The sequence below is a fragment of the Sinocyclocheilus grahami genome, unplaced genomic scaffold, assembly GCF_001515645.1.
Source record: "Sinocyclocheilus grahami isolate Dianchi unplaced genomic scaffold, SAMN03320097.WGS_v1.1 scaffold225.1, whole genome shotgun sequence".
Taxonomy (NCBI): Eukaryota; Metazoa; Chordata; class Actinopteri; order Cypriniformes; family Cyprinidae; genus Sinocyclocheilus; species Sinocyclocheilus grahami.
The window spans coordinates 497,531-516,477 of record NW_015505404.1 but is presented as its reverse complement, the minus strand read 5'-3'; the positions used below and the strand labels follow the sequence as shown (position 1 = coordinate 516,477).

Genomic DNA, 18,947 nt, shown 5'->3' with positions numbered 1-18,947 from the left:
TTATTCCTGTCAACTCCATTGAGATATGTGCCTTATTACACCTACATTTGCATTCATTCATTTTGCAGATTGGATGCACTAAAAATGTTTGTGGGGGAAAGACGCAACTGATTAGAGAGACTTGACAGTCGTATTTTATAAATGCATTTGAATCTAACAGAAATATGTATTCTACGTACTGTATATTGTATATAGGGAAAATTAGAGAATGAATGCACATAGGTGGTTTGATGAGGGAGTGAAAGGTTAATGGTCCCGTCACATGCAGCAGGTCATTAGTCTTTCTAAGAAGCTGTACCTGGATGATCCTGCACCTTCAGACTTTCTCTTGACCCCTTCTTGAAGATGGGCTGCTTTTCTTGAGATGTTTGGATGTTGAAATACATGGACATCACCTCTGGCCCTTCTGTGGAAAAAAATCACATTATGTGTGTTGGTGTTTATGAATAAGTATAAGACCATAGCTTGCCATCTTCTTAAACTCATAACTAAGCTTTAAAGCATGGAGAGCAGTAAATATTTAATGTGGGAAATTCATAAAGCTCACGGTTGACCACCACAGATCCGCCATCACCCACTGAAACACGGGTCAAGTGATAGTAAATCAGGTAAAGTAGAAGAGAAACACTTAATTTGAAAGAAAATGTAATTAGCTATTTTTATTATTACTTGAAGCCTTGCCGTCCTTTTACAAATGAGCATGTCAGCGGGAAGTTGTATGCTGACTTTCCCCTTCACAGGTAGGCTAATATTGGATTACATTAACATCTCTAGATCTAGGTCATATAAATTACAAAAACATGGCCTTAAGGACATAACTGAAATTAATGTACAACTGAGAGCATTGATGCTTTCACACCTGAAAGGGTCGGTTAATCGGTTACCCAGATCATCAGTGATAACCAGTATAACCAGTCTTTCAAAACAAAACCCGCCGTTGAGCATTTTGCTTAGACTGATGGACTTTCTTTGTGTTTCTGTGCATGTTCATTATGCTGTATCGCCATTTCACACCTCAACCGATGACCGGGGTCCACTAGAGGGCCTCAGTAAACCTCGAATGCCAATATGTCTTCTTATATGTATTCTTTAAATTACTTTGAATATATAGTTAACATGCCAGATATATTTGCATACTATATTTAGATAGTATGCTATACATTTGCATATTATTTTGTACTTATCAGAAACTCTACAAGCAATTTACAACTTTGACAAATAAAACTGACAATTAATCGTCCCATCAACAGATGTCAGTGGCTTTGAACATTTGTATTGGTTAATTATGGATTTTTGCTGATGTGTTTATTATAAAGTTATAGGCTAGATGAGGGACAAAATTAAGTTCTGAAGAAATGTCAGCAATGTCCAGTTGTGCATGTTTAGACCATCTGTGGAATCACAAAAACAGCTTTAATTTCCTTTAAAAAGGAGCAAATTTAGCATGCTGAATTGTGCAATTATGATTATTTTAATGTACTAACAGTCCTAATTTTCTGTTTTAGAAAAAGCAACTTTGTTATGATTTTAATAGACATTCAAGAGGGGGAAAATCAGTAGTCAGAGTGATTATTGATTTCCTGGAATCTAAGAGAAGGTATCACAAATCTAATGTGTCCTTTATATGTAATGCAATAATGCTCAATTTCTTTGTACTGTGGGTGAAGTGCATCCAGCTTCTACATCTTGCTAAAAAAGAAATAATCAGGTTTTCCCATATTTTTTCTGAAATTATATATTTTATATTATAAAATTATATAAAAAATAATATATAAAGAACATAAACCACAGGTCCCAAAAATTCTATGCATCTATCATTTTGGTTAAATATATGAACTACAAACATTCAAAATACACAAATACTAAAAGACTATAGCGACAAAATATAGATTGATTTGATCATACTAATCGTTGCAAAATTTCAAGTAAAAATTTTAATTTTGTAAAAAGAAAATACATAAACTAAATAAGTTTTAAATACTTTTATTATCTTGATAGAACATTTTATAATCAGCTTATAACATTCACAGTATTGTACACCTTGACCCATCTGATTATAATAAAAACACAATCTAAAAGATTTTAGTTTTGTTTGTGAAACTCAAAAGAAATAGAAACCTCCTTTCCAGAATTCTAATATACATACAAAAGTACAAGAATAAGAAAAATACTTTCCATATTTTACACACATATATAAAATGCTCTTTTTTTATAAAAAAGGGCTCCTAGTGTACAAAAGTGTCCGTCATTTCATATGACTATTTATACATATACATTGACATACACACAAAAAATAATGCTCATGTGGTATTATCGGTGCTCCGGTTGTGTGCTGTTCTATGTAGTTTACATGCCATCACTTTCTCTTTAAAATCCAGCTCTCTCTTCATCTAGAGCAGGGGTGTCCAAACTCGGTCCTGGAGGGCCGGTGTCCAGAAGAGTTTAGCTCCAACCCCAATTAAACACACCTGAACCAGCTAATCAAGCTCTCACTAGGCATACTAGAAACTTAAAGGCAGGTGTGTTGAGGCAAGTTGGAGCTAAACTCTACAGGGCACCGGCCCTCCAGGACCGAGTTTGGGCACCCCTGATCTAGAGTATGCCAATAAAACCTATTCAATTGAATATAGAAAACAAAACAAAGTGACACTACACGCTTCACCAGATGTCTGTAGCTATACATTTCAAATCACCCTCTGGTTTCATTTGTCCTCACTGTCTGCTGTGAAAACCCGAGGCAATGAGTCACTGAGTGTCAGTTATGCAGATGTTACGTCTAGATTGTACAAATAAACTACATTCTCTTTCAGAGTCAAGGCTACCTTGATAAATGTCAGTTCTGTGGCGAAGTAACACCTCATTTGTTTTGCTGATCAAGTTAAACCAGATAATGCTGAGCAGATGAGGCTACACCTTCATGAATCACGCCCATCATTTATGACACGGAAAGACTGGCTTCCTGACTCATTTTACTGGTACCTGCTTCTACCTGAAAATGTAAAACTCAAGATGTCCTTCAAAACATTTGGAATAATTAAAAAATAAATAAATATGTGACCGTGGACCACAAAACCGGTCATAAGGGTCCATTTTTTTAAATTGAGATTTAAACATCAGCTGAAAGCTGAATAAATACGCTTTCCATTGATGTATGGTTTGTTATGATAGGACAATATTTGAAACTCTGGAATCTGAGGGTGCAAAAAACTGTAAATATTGAGAAAATCGCCTTTAAAGTTGTCGAAATGAAGTTCTTAGCAATGCATATTACTAATCAAAAATTAAGTTTTAATATATTTACGGTAGGAAATTTACAAAATATCTTCATGGAACTTTATTTAATATCCTAATGATTTTATTTCGATAATTTTGACCCATACAATCTTTGTATTTGTATATTTTTGGCTATTGCTACAAATATACCCGTGCTAATTATGACTGGTTTTGTGGTCCAGGGTCACATATATTAGTAACACCTTCATTTATTCCTAAAACTATCATGATGAAGGAGAATTAGCTCATCAGTACAGCTGGAAAAAGCGCTGAGATTTTTTTATGCATTTCACCATTCTTTCTCCATAATGGTTTGATAGACAGCCTTTGAAGCGCAGGACGTCCCGAGTCCAGAATTCTAATATACATACAAAAGTACAAGAATAAGAAAAATACTTTCCATATTTTACACACATATATAAAATGCTCTTTTTTTATAAAAAAGGGCTCCTAGTGTACAAAAGTGTCCGTCATTTCATATGACTATTTATACATATACATTGACATACACACAAAAAATAATGCTCATGTGGTATTATCGGTGCTCCGGTTGTGTGCTGTTCTATGTAGTTTACATGCCATCACTTTCTCTTTAAAATCCAGCTCTCTCTTCATCTAGAGCAGGGGTGTCCAAACTCGGTCCTGGAGGGCCGGTGTCCAGAAGAGTTTAGCTCCAACCCCAATTAAACACACCTGAACCAGCTAATCAAGCTCTCACTAGGCATACTAGAAACTTAAAGGCAGGTGTGTTGAGGCAAGTTGGAGCTAAACTCTACAGGGCACCGGCCCTCCAGGACCGAGTTTGGGCACCCCTGATCTAGAGTATGCCAATAAAACCTATTCAATTGAATATAGAAAACAAAACAAAGTGACACTACACGCTTCACCAGATGTCTGTAGCTATACATTTCAAATCACCCTCTGGTTTCATTTGTCCTCACTGTCTGCTGTGAAAACCCGAGGCAATGAGTCACTGAGTGTCAGTTATGCAGATGTTACGTCTAGATTGTACAAATAAACTACATTCTCTTTCAGAGTCAAGGCTACCTTGATAAATGTCAGTTCTGTGGCGAAGTAACACCTCATTTGTTTTGCTGATCAAGTTAAACCAGATAATGCTGAGCAGATGAGGCTACACCTTCATGAATCACGCCCATCATTTATGACACGGAAAGACTGGCTTCCTGACTCATTTTACTGGTACCTGCTTCTACCTGAAAATGTAAAACTCAAGATGTCCTTCAAAACATTTGGAATAATTAAAAAATAAATAAATATGTGACCGTGGACCACAAAACCGGTCATAAGGGTCCATTTTTTTAAATTGAGATTTAAACATCAGCTGAAAGCTGAATAAATACGCTTTCCATTGATGTATGGTTTGTTATGATAGGACAATATTTGAAACTCTGGAATCTGAGGGTGCAAAAAACTGTAAATATTGAGAAAATCGCCTTTAAAGTTGTCGAAATGAAGTTCTTAGCAATGCATATTACTAATCAAAAATTAAGTTTTAATATATTTACGGTAGGAAATTTACAAAATATCTTCATGGAACTTTATTTAATATCCTAATGATTTTATTTCGATAATTTTGACCCATACAATCTTTGTATTTGTATATTTTTGGCTATTGCTACAAATATACCCGTGCTAATTATGACTGGTTTTGTGGTCCAGGGTCACATATATTAGTAACACCTTCATTTATTCCTAAAACTATCATGATGAAGGAGAATTAGCTCATCAGTACAGCTGGAAAAAGCGCTGAGATTTTTTTATGCATTTCACCATTCTTTCTCCATAATGGTTTGATAGACAGCCTTTGAAGCGCAGGACGTCCCGAGGCCGGTATCTCCACAGTCTAAACAAGCGTTCACCTGGGAGCTCGTTGCCTGAAAACAGCGCTCGGGTCTGTTGGACATTAGAGAAACCAATATTTGGCTCCAGGACTGACAAGTGTCCATCCACCTCAGTGCCGTTTCTGTAAGATTATACTTTAAAAATAAGAGCGAACACACACATGCAGCACACACTCACCATGGCTAAGAAAGCCTCACAGCTTTGGCCATCAGGAGTGTACTGTGTGAAAAAGGTCCCAATGTGCAGAATTCTGGCCTTTCCAAACATGAAAGGAATTTCCTTTTTTGCTCTCTACAGAAAAACTGAGCACACAGGAGAATGGACAGACTGAGTCAATGAGAGGTCAAGTCTTTCTGAAGTTACACCGCACTGGTGCCAGTTATGTATATAGATTCCTATTTTTCCGGAGGGGGAGAAAAACTAAAAACAAAGAGGGGAAAACGGGTTGGCATCCTTCAACAAGAAAGAACCTGTGTCAGAATGTTTTTTAAACATTTTATCATCTCCCCTCATGTTGTTCCAAACCCGTTTAACTTTTTTCCTCTGTAGAACATAAAAGATGACATTCTGAGTTTTTTGTAAGTCAATGGTATCCAAACTATTGGGTAACCAAAAATCTTCAAAATATCTTCTTTTGTGTTCCACAGAAGATGGAAAGTCAAACAGGTTTGGAATAACATGAGGGTGAGTACATTTCCAAGAAGTTTTATTTTTGGGTGAATAAACTTTTAATGCAACATTAGACAGAAAAGGAACCCAAAAAGAGGTTTCCATTTCCTTGCTTTTTTGACACCAGAGATGATGAATGTGAAAACTAAGCCAACTTGGGAGTTAAAATGGCTTTTATACAAACAATAGAGTGACAGAACAGAGTAAAAATATCTTTAAATGTTTTCATATTTGGAATGATCTACACTTCCTATCTCGAGACATTAAAAATGTGATTAATAAATGCTTTGAACTGATGACTTGACTAGAAAAAACACTTTAAAATCATCATGTAGAGCACATTTGGTAGACATTTTGAGTTTGAGAAAGCACGATCAGCATCAGAATGAGATGAGATGAGCAAACAAGCATAATCAACACTGATCAGATCCGGTTTAACACTCTTATATTTTCCTCCACCTCCTCATCATCATCTTCCATCAACATTACCATCATTATCAATGCAAGAGGCATCATAAGAGATCATAAGTGAGAATGAATCCAAAACAAGACACGCATCATTTCCACAGAGGCAATTTGTTTGTCTCTGACGGCCTCTGAGGTGCAAGTGTTAACATCAGGAGCCCCAGTAGTAGCTAGCACACTTCTGAGTCGACAGAGATGAATATGGTTGATTTGTCCCAAAAGAAGAAATAATAACTAGGGGGCCATAAGGCACTTCCATACAGTGACAGCCACATGCCCTCACACACGGGCTAGATTGTGCAACCCATGCGGCCAAGGGTCCTCATTCATTGGGGAAGAATGTGAATAAGTTGTTGTTTGTGATAGTAATGGCTGAGAAATAATAGTCGATGATATAATAGTTCCTTCATTTTCTTATAAATGTGCATAAAGGCTTCAAAACTTGCTGTAGCTCACAACGTAATGAAGTTGCCATCCTCTCTCATACTTTCTTGGCTACTGCTCGTCTTGGTGGGGCTGCCGTTGTGTGTGGGTGTGGTCAGGGAGCTTAAAGAGCTGCTACTGGGCAAGGAAACACTTTGTGGGAGGGGCCTGTGCGCAAATGCACCCGACGACAGGGTGTTAGCATGGCTGCCATTGCCATTAGTCATACGGTGTGGCATGTACGTCGACAGGTTGTCGTTCTCGAGGATGAGGTCAGTATCATCGTCACTGTCACCCTCAGCCACACTGTTGCTGTTGCTGTATTGGCTGGCATTCTGTGAGGCGGGGCTGGGGGCGGGGGCAAGGGAGGGGGGGGAGCATATTTTTGGCTATTGCTACAAATATACCCGTGCTAATTATGACTGGTTTTGTGGTCCAGGGTCACATATATTAGTAACACCTTCATTTATTCCTAAAACTATCATGATGAAGGAGAATTAGCTCATCAGTACAGCTGGAAAAAGCGCTGAGATTTTTTTATGCATTTCACCATTCTTTCTCCATAATGGTTTGATAGACAGCCTTTGAAGCGCAGGACGTCCCGAGGCCGGTATCTCCACAGTCTAAACAAGCGTTCACCTGGGAGCTCGTTGCCTGAAAACAGCGCTCGGGTCTGTTGGACATTAGAGAAACCAATATTTGGCTCCAGGACTGACAAGTGTCCATCCACCTCAGTGCCGTTTCTGTAAGATTATACTTTAAAAATAAGAGCGAACACACACATGCAGCACACACTCACCATGGCTAAGAAAGCCTCACAGCTTTGGCCATCAGGAGTGTACTGTGTGAAAAAGGTCCCAATGTGCAGAATTCTGGCCTTTCCAAACATGAAAGGAATTTCCTTTTTTGCTCTCTACAGAAAAACTGAGCACACAGGAGAATGGACAGACTGAGTCAATGAGAGGTCAAGTCTTTCTGAAGTTACACCGCACTGGTGCCAGTTATGTATATAGATTCCTATTTTTCCGGAGGGGGAGAAAAACTAAAAACAAAGAGGGGAAAACGGGTTGGCATCCTTCAACAAGAAAGAACCTGTGTCAGAATGTTTTTTAAACATTTTATCATCTCCCCTCATGTTGTTCCAAACCCGTTTAACTTTTTTCCTCTGTAGAACATAAAAGATGACATTCTGAGTTTTTTGTAAGTCAATGGTATCCAAACTATTGGGTAACCAAAAATCTTCAAAATATCTTCTTTTGTGTTCCACAGAAGATGGAAAGTCAAACAGGTTTGGAATAACATGAGGGTGAGTACATTTCCAAGAAGTTTTATTTTTGGGTGAATAAACTTTTAATGCAACATTAGACAGAAAAGGAACCCAAAAAGAGGTTTCCATTTCCTTGCTTTTTTGACACCAGAGATGATGAATGTGAAAACTAAGCCAACTTGGGAGTTAAAATGGCTTTTATACAAACAATAGAGTGACAGAACAGAGTAAAAATATCTTTAAATGTTTTCATATTTGGAATGATCTACACTTCCTATCTCGAGACATTAAAAATGTGATTAATAAATGCTTTGAACTGATGACTTGACTAGAAAAAACACTTTAAAATCATCATGTAGAGCACATTTGGTAGACATTTTGAGTTTGAGAAAGCACGATCAGCATCAGAATGAGATGAGATGAGCAAACAAGCATAATCAACACTGATCAGATCCGGTTTAACACTCTTATATTTTCCTCCACCTCCTCATCATCATCTTCCATCAACATTACCATCATTATCAATGCAAGAGGCATCATAAGAGATCATAAGTGAGAATGAATCCAAAACAAGACACGCATCATTTCCACAGAGGCAATTTGTTTGTCTCTGACGGCCTCTGAGGTGCAAGTGTTAACATCAGGAGCCCCAGTAGTAGCTAGCACACTTCTGAGTCGACAGAGATGAATATGGTTGATTTGTCCCAAAAGAAGAAATAATAACTAGGGGGCCATAAGGCACTTCCATACAGTGACAGCCACATGCCCTCACACACGGGCTAGATTGTGCAACCCATGCGTCCTCATTCACTCATTCATTGGGGAAGAATGTGAATAAGTTGTTGTTTGTGATAGTAATGGCTGAGAAATAATAGTCGATAGTTCCTTCATTCCTTCATTTTCTTATAAATGTGCATAAAGGCTTCAAAACTTGCTGTAGCTCACAACGTAATGAAGTTGCCATCCTCTCTCATACTTTCTTGGCTACTGCTCGTCTTGGTGGGGCTGCTGTTGTGTGTAGGTGTAGTCAGGGAGCTTAAAGAGCTGCTACTGGGCAAGGAAACACTTTGTGGGAGGGGCCTGTGCGCAAATGCACCCGACGACAGGGTGTTAGCATGGCTGCCATTGCCATTAGTCATACGGTGTGGCATGTACGTCGACAGGTTGTCGTTCTCGAGGATGAGGTCAGTATCATCGTCACTGTCACCCTCAGCCACACTGTTGCTGTTGCTGTATTGGCTGGCATTCTGTGAGGCGGGGCTGGGGGCGGAGTCATGTGAGAGGGCGGAGCCTCCCGAGCCAGCGGAACTGTTGCCAGCAGATGTTTTACTCGCACGGTGCATCGTGTTGTGCACCCGCTGATTTGCAGGTTTCACTGTCACGATGAGGTTGTGGCTGTTAGCCACCATCATGTCGGTGACCTGGTCCAGTGATTTACCTGCCACATCGATACCGTTCACCTCAAGAATCTCGTCGTTGACTCCCAGCAATCCTGTGCTCTCTGCTAAACCGCCTTTTACCAGGCGGGAGATGAAGACGCCGGGAACTTTCTCTACCCCTTGGGGAGTGATGCGGACGCTGACGCCGTCTCTGATGTAAAAGCCGAGGGGTTTGTTGGTGCCGTGCTTGTGCAGACGGACACGGAGATGCGTCTCGGGTAAGATGTCCACATCTATGATAGAAGAGATCTGCCGGAAATCCTGCGGAAGGCCGATGAGCAGCGCTGGTTTGGACTTCTGCTTTGGTTGATGCAGACCAGCTAGGCCCTTTTTTCTTCTCTGAAGAGAGCCTGTTGGGAAGGGCACGGAGACATCTACATCTGTGGAGAGAGAGAAATTTGTTATTTATATTTATATAGAGAGAGAGTGGAAAAAAACCTGTTGTGTGTACATGTTGAATAATTACACTGAAATTAGTCATATATATGAATATTTGCTAAGAAAAAGACTACAACAATATTAAACCATTGATATTACAAATATGTGTGCACCAGCAGTCGACAGTAAGGAATAAATTAAGTTTATAAAACATTTTTGAAAGTCTCTTATGCTCACAAATATTATTACAATTTAAAAGAACTGTTTTATTTGAATATATTTTAAGATGTAATTTATTTCTGTAATGGCAAAGCTGAATGTCTCATGATCCTTCAGAAATCATTCTAATTTGCTGATTTGATGCTCAAGAAACATTTCTTACGAATATCAAAAACATTTGAGCCACTTAATATTTTCGCCAAAACCATGCTATTTTTTTTTTCAGGATTCTTTGATGAAAAGAAAGTTTCAGCATTTAATTGAAATGGAAATCTTTTGTAACATTAATCTTAGCCTCTACTGTCACTTTTGGTTAAATGAATGCATTCTTGCTGAAAATAAAACAAAACAAAAAAACCTTTCAAATAAAATATAAAAGTGTACAGACCCACCAATACATATATTACACTGCAGTCCTGGGAATTAAAAAAAAATGGTGCAAAAAAACTGCAATTGAATATAGACAGGGAACCTCATTTTGCTTCCCAGACAACATTTAAGGTGTCCTTAAGATTCAGCTGAACAAAACTGAGACGTGCTTCTTTCATCTCCTTCCATCCAATTCCTCCTGTCGACTGGCCTCATAAAAGAAAGACTCTCCACCTCACAACTCCAAAATTAGTCCACTAAATTTAGAATGATCTACTGTATACACCACACTGGCATAAAATACTGTTCCCTGTTACTAAAAATGAATTCAAGGAGATACAAAGCGCCTCGCTGTGATTCACCATCTGTCCTCAGTATCACATCACCATGACCTCATTTAGAAAATTGATCCCCGTAAATCAAATTTAGATTTATTATTTTCAATGTTCTTTGAAAGAATTCAATATGACATTGATTGCTGAATGTTTATATCGAGCAATAAGGTTGGAAAAAAACAAGAGACCCGATCATAATAAAACCAAGAGGCAGGAATGGATGGATAAACAAACAAGGATTGTAATAAATCTGTCCAAGGCACTTGCAATAGGTCAAAGGTTACGAGACGGAATCAGATTAAAAGGCAGATTAATCAAAGCCTCTCTCACAGCACATATTCACTGTTCAGAAGATCCAAACAATCACAGCTGATATGTCTGACTAGAAAAAGGAAAAAACAAGACTTGCTTTAGCCAATGAGCAGGTAACGGAGAACAGAGCCCTCCTGACAGGAATCTGGTGGGAGGTAACATGCGTCAGCAGGGAGAATGTTTTTGGTTATTTTTAAAAGGCGGCAAGGGTTTTGTGCGTGGGTCTTTGCGTAGAGGTCTTTTTGTGATTATGAGAGCACAGCCTTCTGGGAGTGGAAATAGCAGGAAGTCATCAACACCTTCCCTTCATTCTGCTGACTAACATTAAACTGTGAGCGCGTTCTGCAGTGCGCACATCTAATTCTATAGTTTAATAATAAACATTCTTGATGTTTACATGTTCAGAAGATTTCGGGCTGTTCTGAGTGGTTGCCAGGGCATTGTTCTACGGTTATACTAAGGTTGCTACACAGTTGCTAGGTGGTTATTTACTGGTTCAAGTCAAAAGTGCTCACCGGCAAGTCTGTATATGTTTATCCAAGTTGCAAATTCAATTTATGTGAAAAAAAAATATCGCAAAAAAAACATTTGTGAATAAGGCAGTGGTTAGATCCCATGTTTTCAAGAGAAGCAAATCATCACTTTCTTGGAAAACTGCTGCAAAATAGAAATGAAACTAGCTTTTTGTAAAAGAACAATAAATAAATAAAAATAAAATACATAAAACAATTATGTGAGGTTTCTCGCTTACAGACAAATGCATACATTAAAGTCTTTTTTAATGTATCCACCTTAAGTGAGCGAGCGTACACCTTATGTATTATTTGCAAATGTATTTGTATGTTGGTGTTTCCATCCAGCTTTTTTATGTAACATCCTAAAATATGCATAGAACGGTAGGGACGGCGGTGTTATTTTATTTATATACTATTATAGTATGGTAACACTTTAGAATAGGGAACACTTTTTCGCTATTAACTACGACTTTTCCCTCAATCAATTCTTAATTTGCTGCTTATTAATAGTTAGTAAGTAGTTGTTAAGTTTAGATATTGGGTAGGATTAGGGATGTAGAATAAGGTCATGTAGAATCAGGCATTAATATGTGCTTAATTTGTACTAATAAATGGCTCATATTCTAGTAATATGCATGCTAATAAGCAACTAGTTAAGAGACCCTAAAATAAAGTGTTACCTATAGTATTTATTTTTAGTCAGATATACATATTTTTGGTTTTAATTTAAATTTTGTCTTTTTATTAGTTTTAAATTTTTTTACATTTCTATTTAGCTTATTTGATCTTTTATCTATCTTTTATTTATTTGATCTAAGTTTTAGTAATTGTAGTACTTCAACCATAACATTTTATTTAGTTTGCTAATTGTTTACTTTTTTTTTTTTTTTAGGTTTTTCATATTATATTTATATTTTATTTCAGCAAACAAAATTGATTTTCAGTAGCTTTTGTTTTAGTTTCAGTTAAGAATAACAGCACTGGTGAATGGAAACCTGGCTAACGATATTCGTGTCCCACACTATGGCGTAAGTTCCTTCCAGTTCCTTTTTTCATCTGCCAGGCATAAATCCTAAATCTGATCACTTAGAAAAGTAATAGCAAACCTCTCCTCAACAAGCCACATAATCCATAGCACGAACTGTGTACAAACTTTATCTTAATAGCAATGCAAATCTTGGTAGAGCATCATGCTTATCTCACAAATCTCCAACATCTGAAAATGCGTTTCTTGGTTCAATAGAATTTCAAACCATCTGTGCTATCTGAAAGAAAAGGCCCAGCATGCACCTCAAGAGGAGATCACATGATGGGGATTATATTAATTAGTAGTTTGACTACAGGGCCAGGTTTGTCTTAAGATCCACAAACAGTAGATTAGCAACTCACATCTAATTAATTACCATCAGGCCCCAGGGGCCTGCATGTGGACGGGGTGATGGGCGGTGAACTCTGACCCCTGTGCTCATATGGAGGGATATGTTGAGCAGTAGAAGGCAAAACAATAGAGATGCACAAACCATTGTCTGTGCATGTGTGACCTCATATTTAATCTGCATAAATGTGTAAATATTTATCCAGAGTGCAGACGGTATCATCCATTGCACGTGACCATCTATGTGTGGGTGTGCATATAAAGACTAAACGTAGCTTATATAGTATGCAACACACAGCACCCCTCTCCCTGTCTCACTACATTAGTCTGGTGTCTGGACCCCTACAGAGATCAGGACAGCCTCTGTTATTAAACCTGCTCACGGGCTGGAGAGCGAGACGGGGTGCCCAGGGAGGGTGAGTGGGAGGCAGAGCGGGATCCTGGCAGACAGGCGGGTCAGAGATGGGCATAACGGACTGGCCTTAGGCTTTAAAGCAGGCCCAACAACCCTCCCGGTTAATACTAACTCCAAACCCTGCCCCCGAAATGATCATTCTGTGTTAACACGTACTAATTTCTGTGGGTGGTGCGTGTACATGAGGTCCGGGAACTGTATATCTCATAAACATTACTTATTAGTGAAATGACGTGATGTATTGCTTAGAGATCAGAAGCTAATGCATTGAGCTCTCAAGGATGATTAAAAGACACCATTCCCTTAGCAATCTCTCTCCCACACACATATTCACACAGACAAAATGTCCAAGGCTTTTGACTGTGACTAAAATGTTCATAAACACAAAAAATAAATAAATAAAAAAGAATCTATGACCATTTATATTCTAGGCAGTCGGTACAAGCTTGTGTGTTCATATGCAGTTTGTGTGCCGCTATTAGTTATGAACACATTGAGAGCTGTGATGTCCGATTCACTAACAAATGACTCTTATGAACCAGTTCTTTTCAAGGAGTCAATCAAAAAGATTATACAGCAGTTTGAATCAGACTCGCTGACTGAGTAAATATAATTCAAAACCGTTTCATCCATCACTAAATCACAACTCATTTTTGTTTAATTCAGAATTAACCAAGAGCAACTGGTTATAATTAGAAATGCATGCTTGTTTGCATTGAATTTGCACTGTAATAAATGCATTTTTAAAAACATTCAAATATTTCACTAAAATGCAGTGGTGTAATGTAACGAAGTATTATTAATTGTAGATGGCAAAAATGCTTCCGTATGCTTTTTATATTTATATAATTTAATATAGTTAACTTAATCTATATCACACAAAGAGTAACGTTTTTCTGCAGATATCAGCATGAACATATTTAATAATCATTTTATACAAGTACAGTAAAGCAATAAGTGGCTTACATTTTAGACATAATATTGCTTGTTTTTGCTCAATTTTGCTAACGAATATAGCTCCAAACAAAGATCACAGCACTGTTTTGCATCTCTGAGCAAAGGACGGTGTTTACTTATTGAATGAATCAGCTTTTTGAACGAATCGGTTGAATAAATGATTCAATGACTCACTCATTAACAGTCACTTGCTGTCACCTACTGGCGGTTTTAATTTCACATTTAGACTATTTCTTGTTTTAAAGGGGTCATATGATGCTTTTTTAAAAATCATTATTTTGTGTATTTGGTGTAACAGAATATGTTGACATGCTCACATCTAATTAATTACCATCAGGCCCCAGGGGCCTGCATGTGGACGGGGTGATGGGCGGTGAACTCTGACCCCTGTGCTCATATGGAGGGATATGTTGAGCAGTAGAAGGCAAAACAATAGAGATGCACAAACCATTGTCTGTGCATGTGTGACCTCATATTTAATCTGCATAAATGTGTAAATATTTATCCAGAGTGCAGACGGTATCATCCATTGCACGTGACCATCTATGTGTGGGTGTGCATATAAAGACTAAACGTAGCTTATATAGTATGCAACACACAGCACCCCTCTCCCTGTCTCACTACATTAGTCTGGTGTCTGGACCCCTACAGAGATCAGGACAGCCTCTGTTATTAAACCTGCTCACGGGCTGGAGAGCGAGACGGGGTGCCCAGGGAGGGTGAGTGGGAGGCAGAGCGGGATCCTGGCAGACAGGCGGGTCAGAGATGGGCATAACGGACTGGCCTTAGGCTTTAAAGCAGGCCCAACAACCCTCCCGGTTAATACTAACTCCAAACCCTGCCCCCGAAATGATCATTCTGTGTTAACACGTACTAATTTCTGTGGGTGGTGCGTGTACATGAGGTCCGGGAACTGTATATCTCATAAACATTACTTATTAGTGAAATGACGTGATGTATTGCTTAGAGATCAGAAGCTAATGCATTGAGCTCTCAAGGATGATTAAAAGACACCATTCCCTTAGCAATCTCTCTCCCACACACATATTCACACAGACAAAATGTCCAAGGCTTTTGACTGTGACTAAAATGTTCATAAACACAAAAAATAAATAAATAAAAAAGAATCTATGACCATTTATATTCTAGGCAGTCGGTACAAGCTTGTGTGTTCATATGCAGTTTGTGTGCCGCTATTAGTTATGAACACATTGAGAGCTGTGATGTCCGATTCACTAACAAATGACTCTTATGAACCAGTTCTTTTCAAGGAGTCAATCAAAAAGATTATACAGCAGTTTGAATCAGACTCGCTGACTGAGTAAATATAATTCAAAACCGTTTCATCCATCACTAAATCACAACTCATTTTTGTTTAATTCAGAATTAACCAAGAGCAACTGGTTATAATTAGAAATGCATGCTTGTTTGCATTGAATTTGCACTGTAATAAATGCATTTTTAAAAACATTCAAATATTTCACTAAAATGCAGTGGTGTAATGTAACGAAGTATTATTAATTGTAGATGGCAAAAATGCTTCCGTATGCTTTTTATATTTATATAATTTAATATAGTTAACTTAATCTATATCACACAAAGAGTAACGTTTTTCTGCAGATATCAGCATGAACATATTTAATAATCATTTTATACAAGTACAGTAAAGCAATAAGTGGCTTACATTTTAGACATAATATTGCTTGTTTTTGCTCAATTTTGCTAACGAATATAGCTCCAAACAAAGATCACAGCACTGTTTTGCATCTCTGAGCAAAGGACGGTGTTTACTTATTGAATGAATCAGCTTTTTGAACGAATCGGTTGAATAAATGATTCAATGACTCACTCATTAACAGTCACTTGCTGTCACCTACTGGCGGTTTTAATTTCACATTTAGACTATTTCTTGTTTTAAAGGGGTCATATGATGCTTTTTTAAAAATCATTATTTTGTGTATTTGGTGTAACAGAATATGTTGACATGCTTTAATGTTCAAAAAACACATTATTTTTAAAATACTGTACATTATTGTAAGTCCTCTATGCCCCGCCTCTCTCAAACGCTTCGTTTTATACAAAGTCCCTCCTTCCGACAAGCGCAGTCTGCTCTGATTGGCCAGCTGACCCAGTGCATTGTGATTGGCCCGAACACCGCAAGCACTCGTCGGAAATGTAACGCCCCTTACCATAATCACGAGCTTCATATTTCAAAATAAATGTAAAGACAGAGCCCGAAAGGGGAACATAATCTGGTGACAGACACAGTGATGAAGCTGGTATGTGTTTGCAGTACACAAGCCACGGTTAACACAGCCGACTCCACTGTGATGTGTCTCGCTCTCTCACTCTCTCTCTCTCGCGCGCGCACTCTCTCGCTCGCTTGCGCACACACACACACACGATGCGCAAAACTCCGCATTTGAACAGTCAATAGCAAATACTTAAACTAATAACAAAAAAGTAATTGATTTAGAAGAGCTAGATTGTCATAGCAAAGTCAGAATTACCTCCTCTCCTAGGGTCACGGAACGGTCGTCCATAAAATGCATTGCTGTTCTGTTGTAAGTGATCTTAAAGATTCCTAAATGCATCTACTTTCGGAAGGCCAAATAAAGTGCTTTTGCTTTCGCCTAGAAACACACAGCGTCTCCCTGACATGCTGCTTCAACACTAACTGCGGTTACTGAAACCATGCCTTCTTTCTTTGCGTGAACATTTGGGCGGCATTATGCTAATATTTCCACATTGTGAGGTAGATATGTGGGGGCATGTTAGAACGAGCTTCTTTTGCTTCTTTTCCATTTTGCATTTACTTGTACTTTTACTTTCAATATTTAAGTACCTAGAAACACACAGCGTCTCCCTGACATGCTGCTTCAACACTAACTGCGGTTACTGAAACCATGCCTTCTTTCTTTGCGTGAACATTTGGGCGGCATTATGCTAATATTTCCACATTGTGAGGTAGATATGTGGGGGCATGTTAGAACGAGCCGTTTTAGGGGGGCATGGCAGAGTCTTTATGATTAGATTATTTATTTGCTTCTTTTCCATTTTGCATTTACTTGTACTTTTACTTTCAATATTTAAGTACGTTTAAGATTTAAAAAATACTTTTCGAACTTAAGTCCAATAAATATCACATAAGACTTTTACTCAAGTAATATTCTAAACGGTGACTTCAACTTCTACTTAAGTAATTTTCTGGTAGGATATCTGTACTTTTACTTGAGTATGGCTTTCTGGTACTTTATACACCACTGCTAAAATATAATACAGTAAAATAATAATTTAATAACATAATAACATCATTATATATCAAATAAATATATTTAGAAATAAAAAATATACAGTATGATATAAAAGATTAACTATAACTGAAATATATAATTGTTCATTGTTTAGTCAAGTGTAATATATTCAGTCCATATATTTATGTTTAGTCCAAATGTAATGTGGCATTTATACCAAAAAAACAAATGGGAATTAAACCACTTCTGAACAATCATCTTTAACTATTATTTAGTCAACTAAAATCTTTTAATTCAACTTAAATGTTTAATTTTTGGTCATTTTTTTAGTCTGCAGCTTTTGACGTCTGTATATTGAGACTGAAAACCCACATCCTCCCCTCAGTAACCCTCTCAAACAACCTTAGAACCTGAAAGTAATATAACCACAATACGAGTAATCAAATGACCCCACTTATCACCAACCTGTTTCCACAGCAACCTCGCATTACTGCGACACTGTATGTATAGTTTTAGTTGGGTTCAGATTGTGATGCATTTTAACTCCGAGTGGGACGAGTATAACAGCATTACTGAACCATTTATCACATTATACTAGTCTGAGTGAGAAAGCAGCTAGTATTACCAATAACCACGTGCAGTTTAGACAGTTTAGGAGACAAAGACATCTCCCTCAGCTTTTCTCTCACACAATACCAGAAAAAGAGTATTTGTCTTATTTAGAATAAACCTCACGTCTAAACCATAGTGGATAGAAAGGTGCAGCAATAAACCAGAACCCAAACACCAGACTGCAGCTAAAGTTTTTCACAAGCTCTGACTCACCTGAAAAATACAATAAAAACATCAAAACTCTCACCAGGTGTCTGAGGCCTGCAGGCACAGACTGAGCAGAGCTTTGTGAACACTGCTCTCTGGATTACAAAGCTACAGAGAGACTTTAGAGACTTCCTCAGGCACAGCGCACACAGAAACATCTGTGTCTGCCAACGAGATGCTTAGTATCTAGACACACTTTATGCCTGAAGTTCAAACAGGTGTCCTAGTAAAGTAACATATCATAGGTTAATCATTTTAAATATGGACATGTTAAAGTATATTTGTGTTTTGTGTCTATATTCACTATATTGAGTCCATTTACAATAAACAGACTCAGAGACTCAGAGTTCATGATAAAGTACTGTATGGTAGTGTCATTATCGTCAGTCTGTGAGATCGCCGATACACAATATTATCATGCTAATTTATTTAATTATTTACTTACTTGGTTTTATAGCCAGAGAGTGAACCAACTCCAGGGTAAGGCTAGAAGCATATTTTAATATGACTGAATTTTTATTTAAAGGGGTCATATGATGCAATTTCAAGTTTTCCTTTCTCTTTGGAGTGTTACAAGCTCTTGGTGCATAAAGAAGATCT

General features: G+C 37.8%; 1 protein-coding gene across 1 annotated transcript in view; it reads right to left on the bottom strand.

The window, feature by feature from the left end:
• Positions 1–8,859: 8,859 nt before the first annotated feature.
• Positions 8,860–18,947, bottom strand: part of LOC107596921 (partitioning defective 6 homolog alpha-like) — a 36,096-nt gene continuing 26,008 nt past the window's right edge. The window contains exon 3 of the mRNA XM_016287781.1: positions 8,860–9,779. Coding sequence (XP_016143267.1) covers positions 8,902–9,779 — 878 coding nt within the window. The 3' untranslated portion in view covers positions 8,860–8,901. The remainder of the gene's footprint in view (positions 9,780–18,947) is intronic.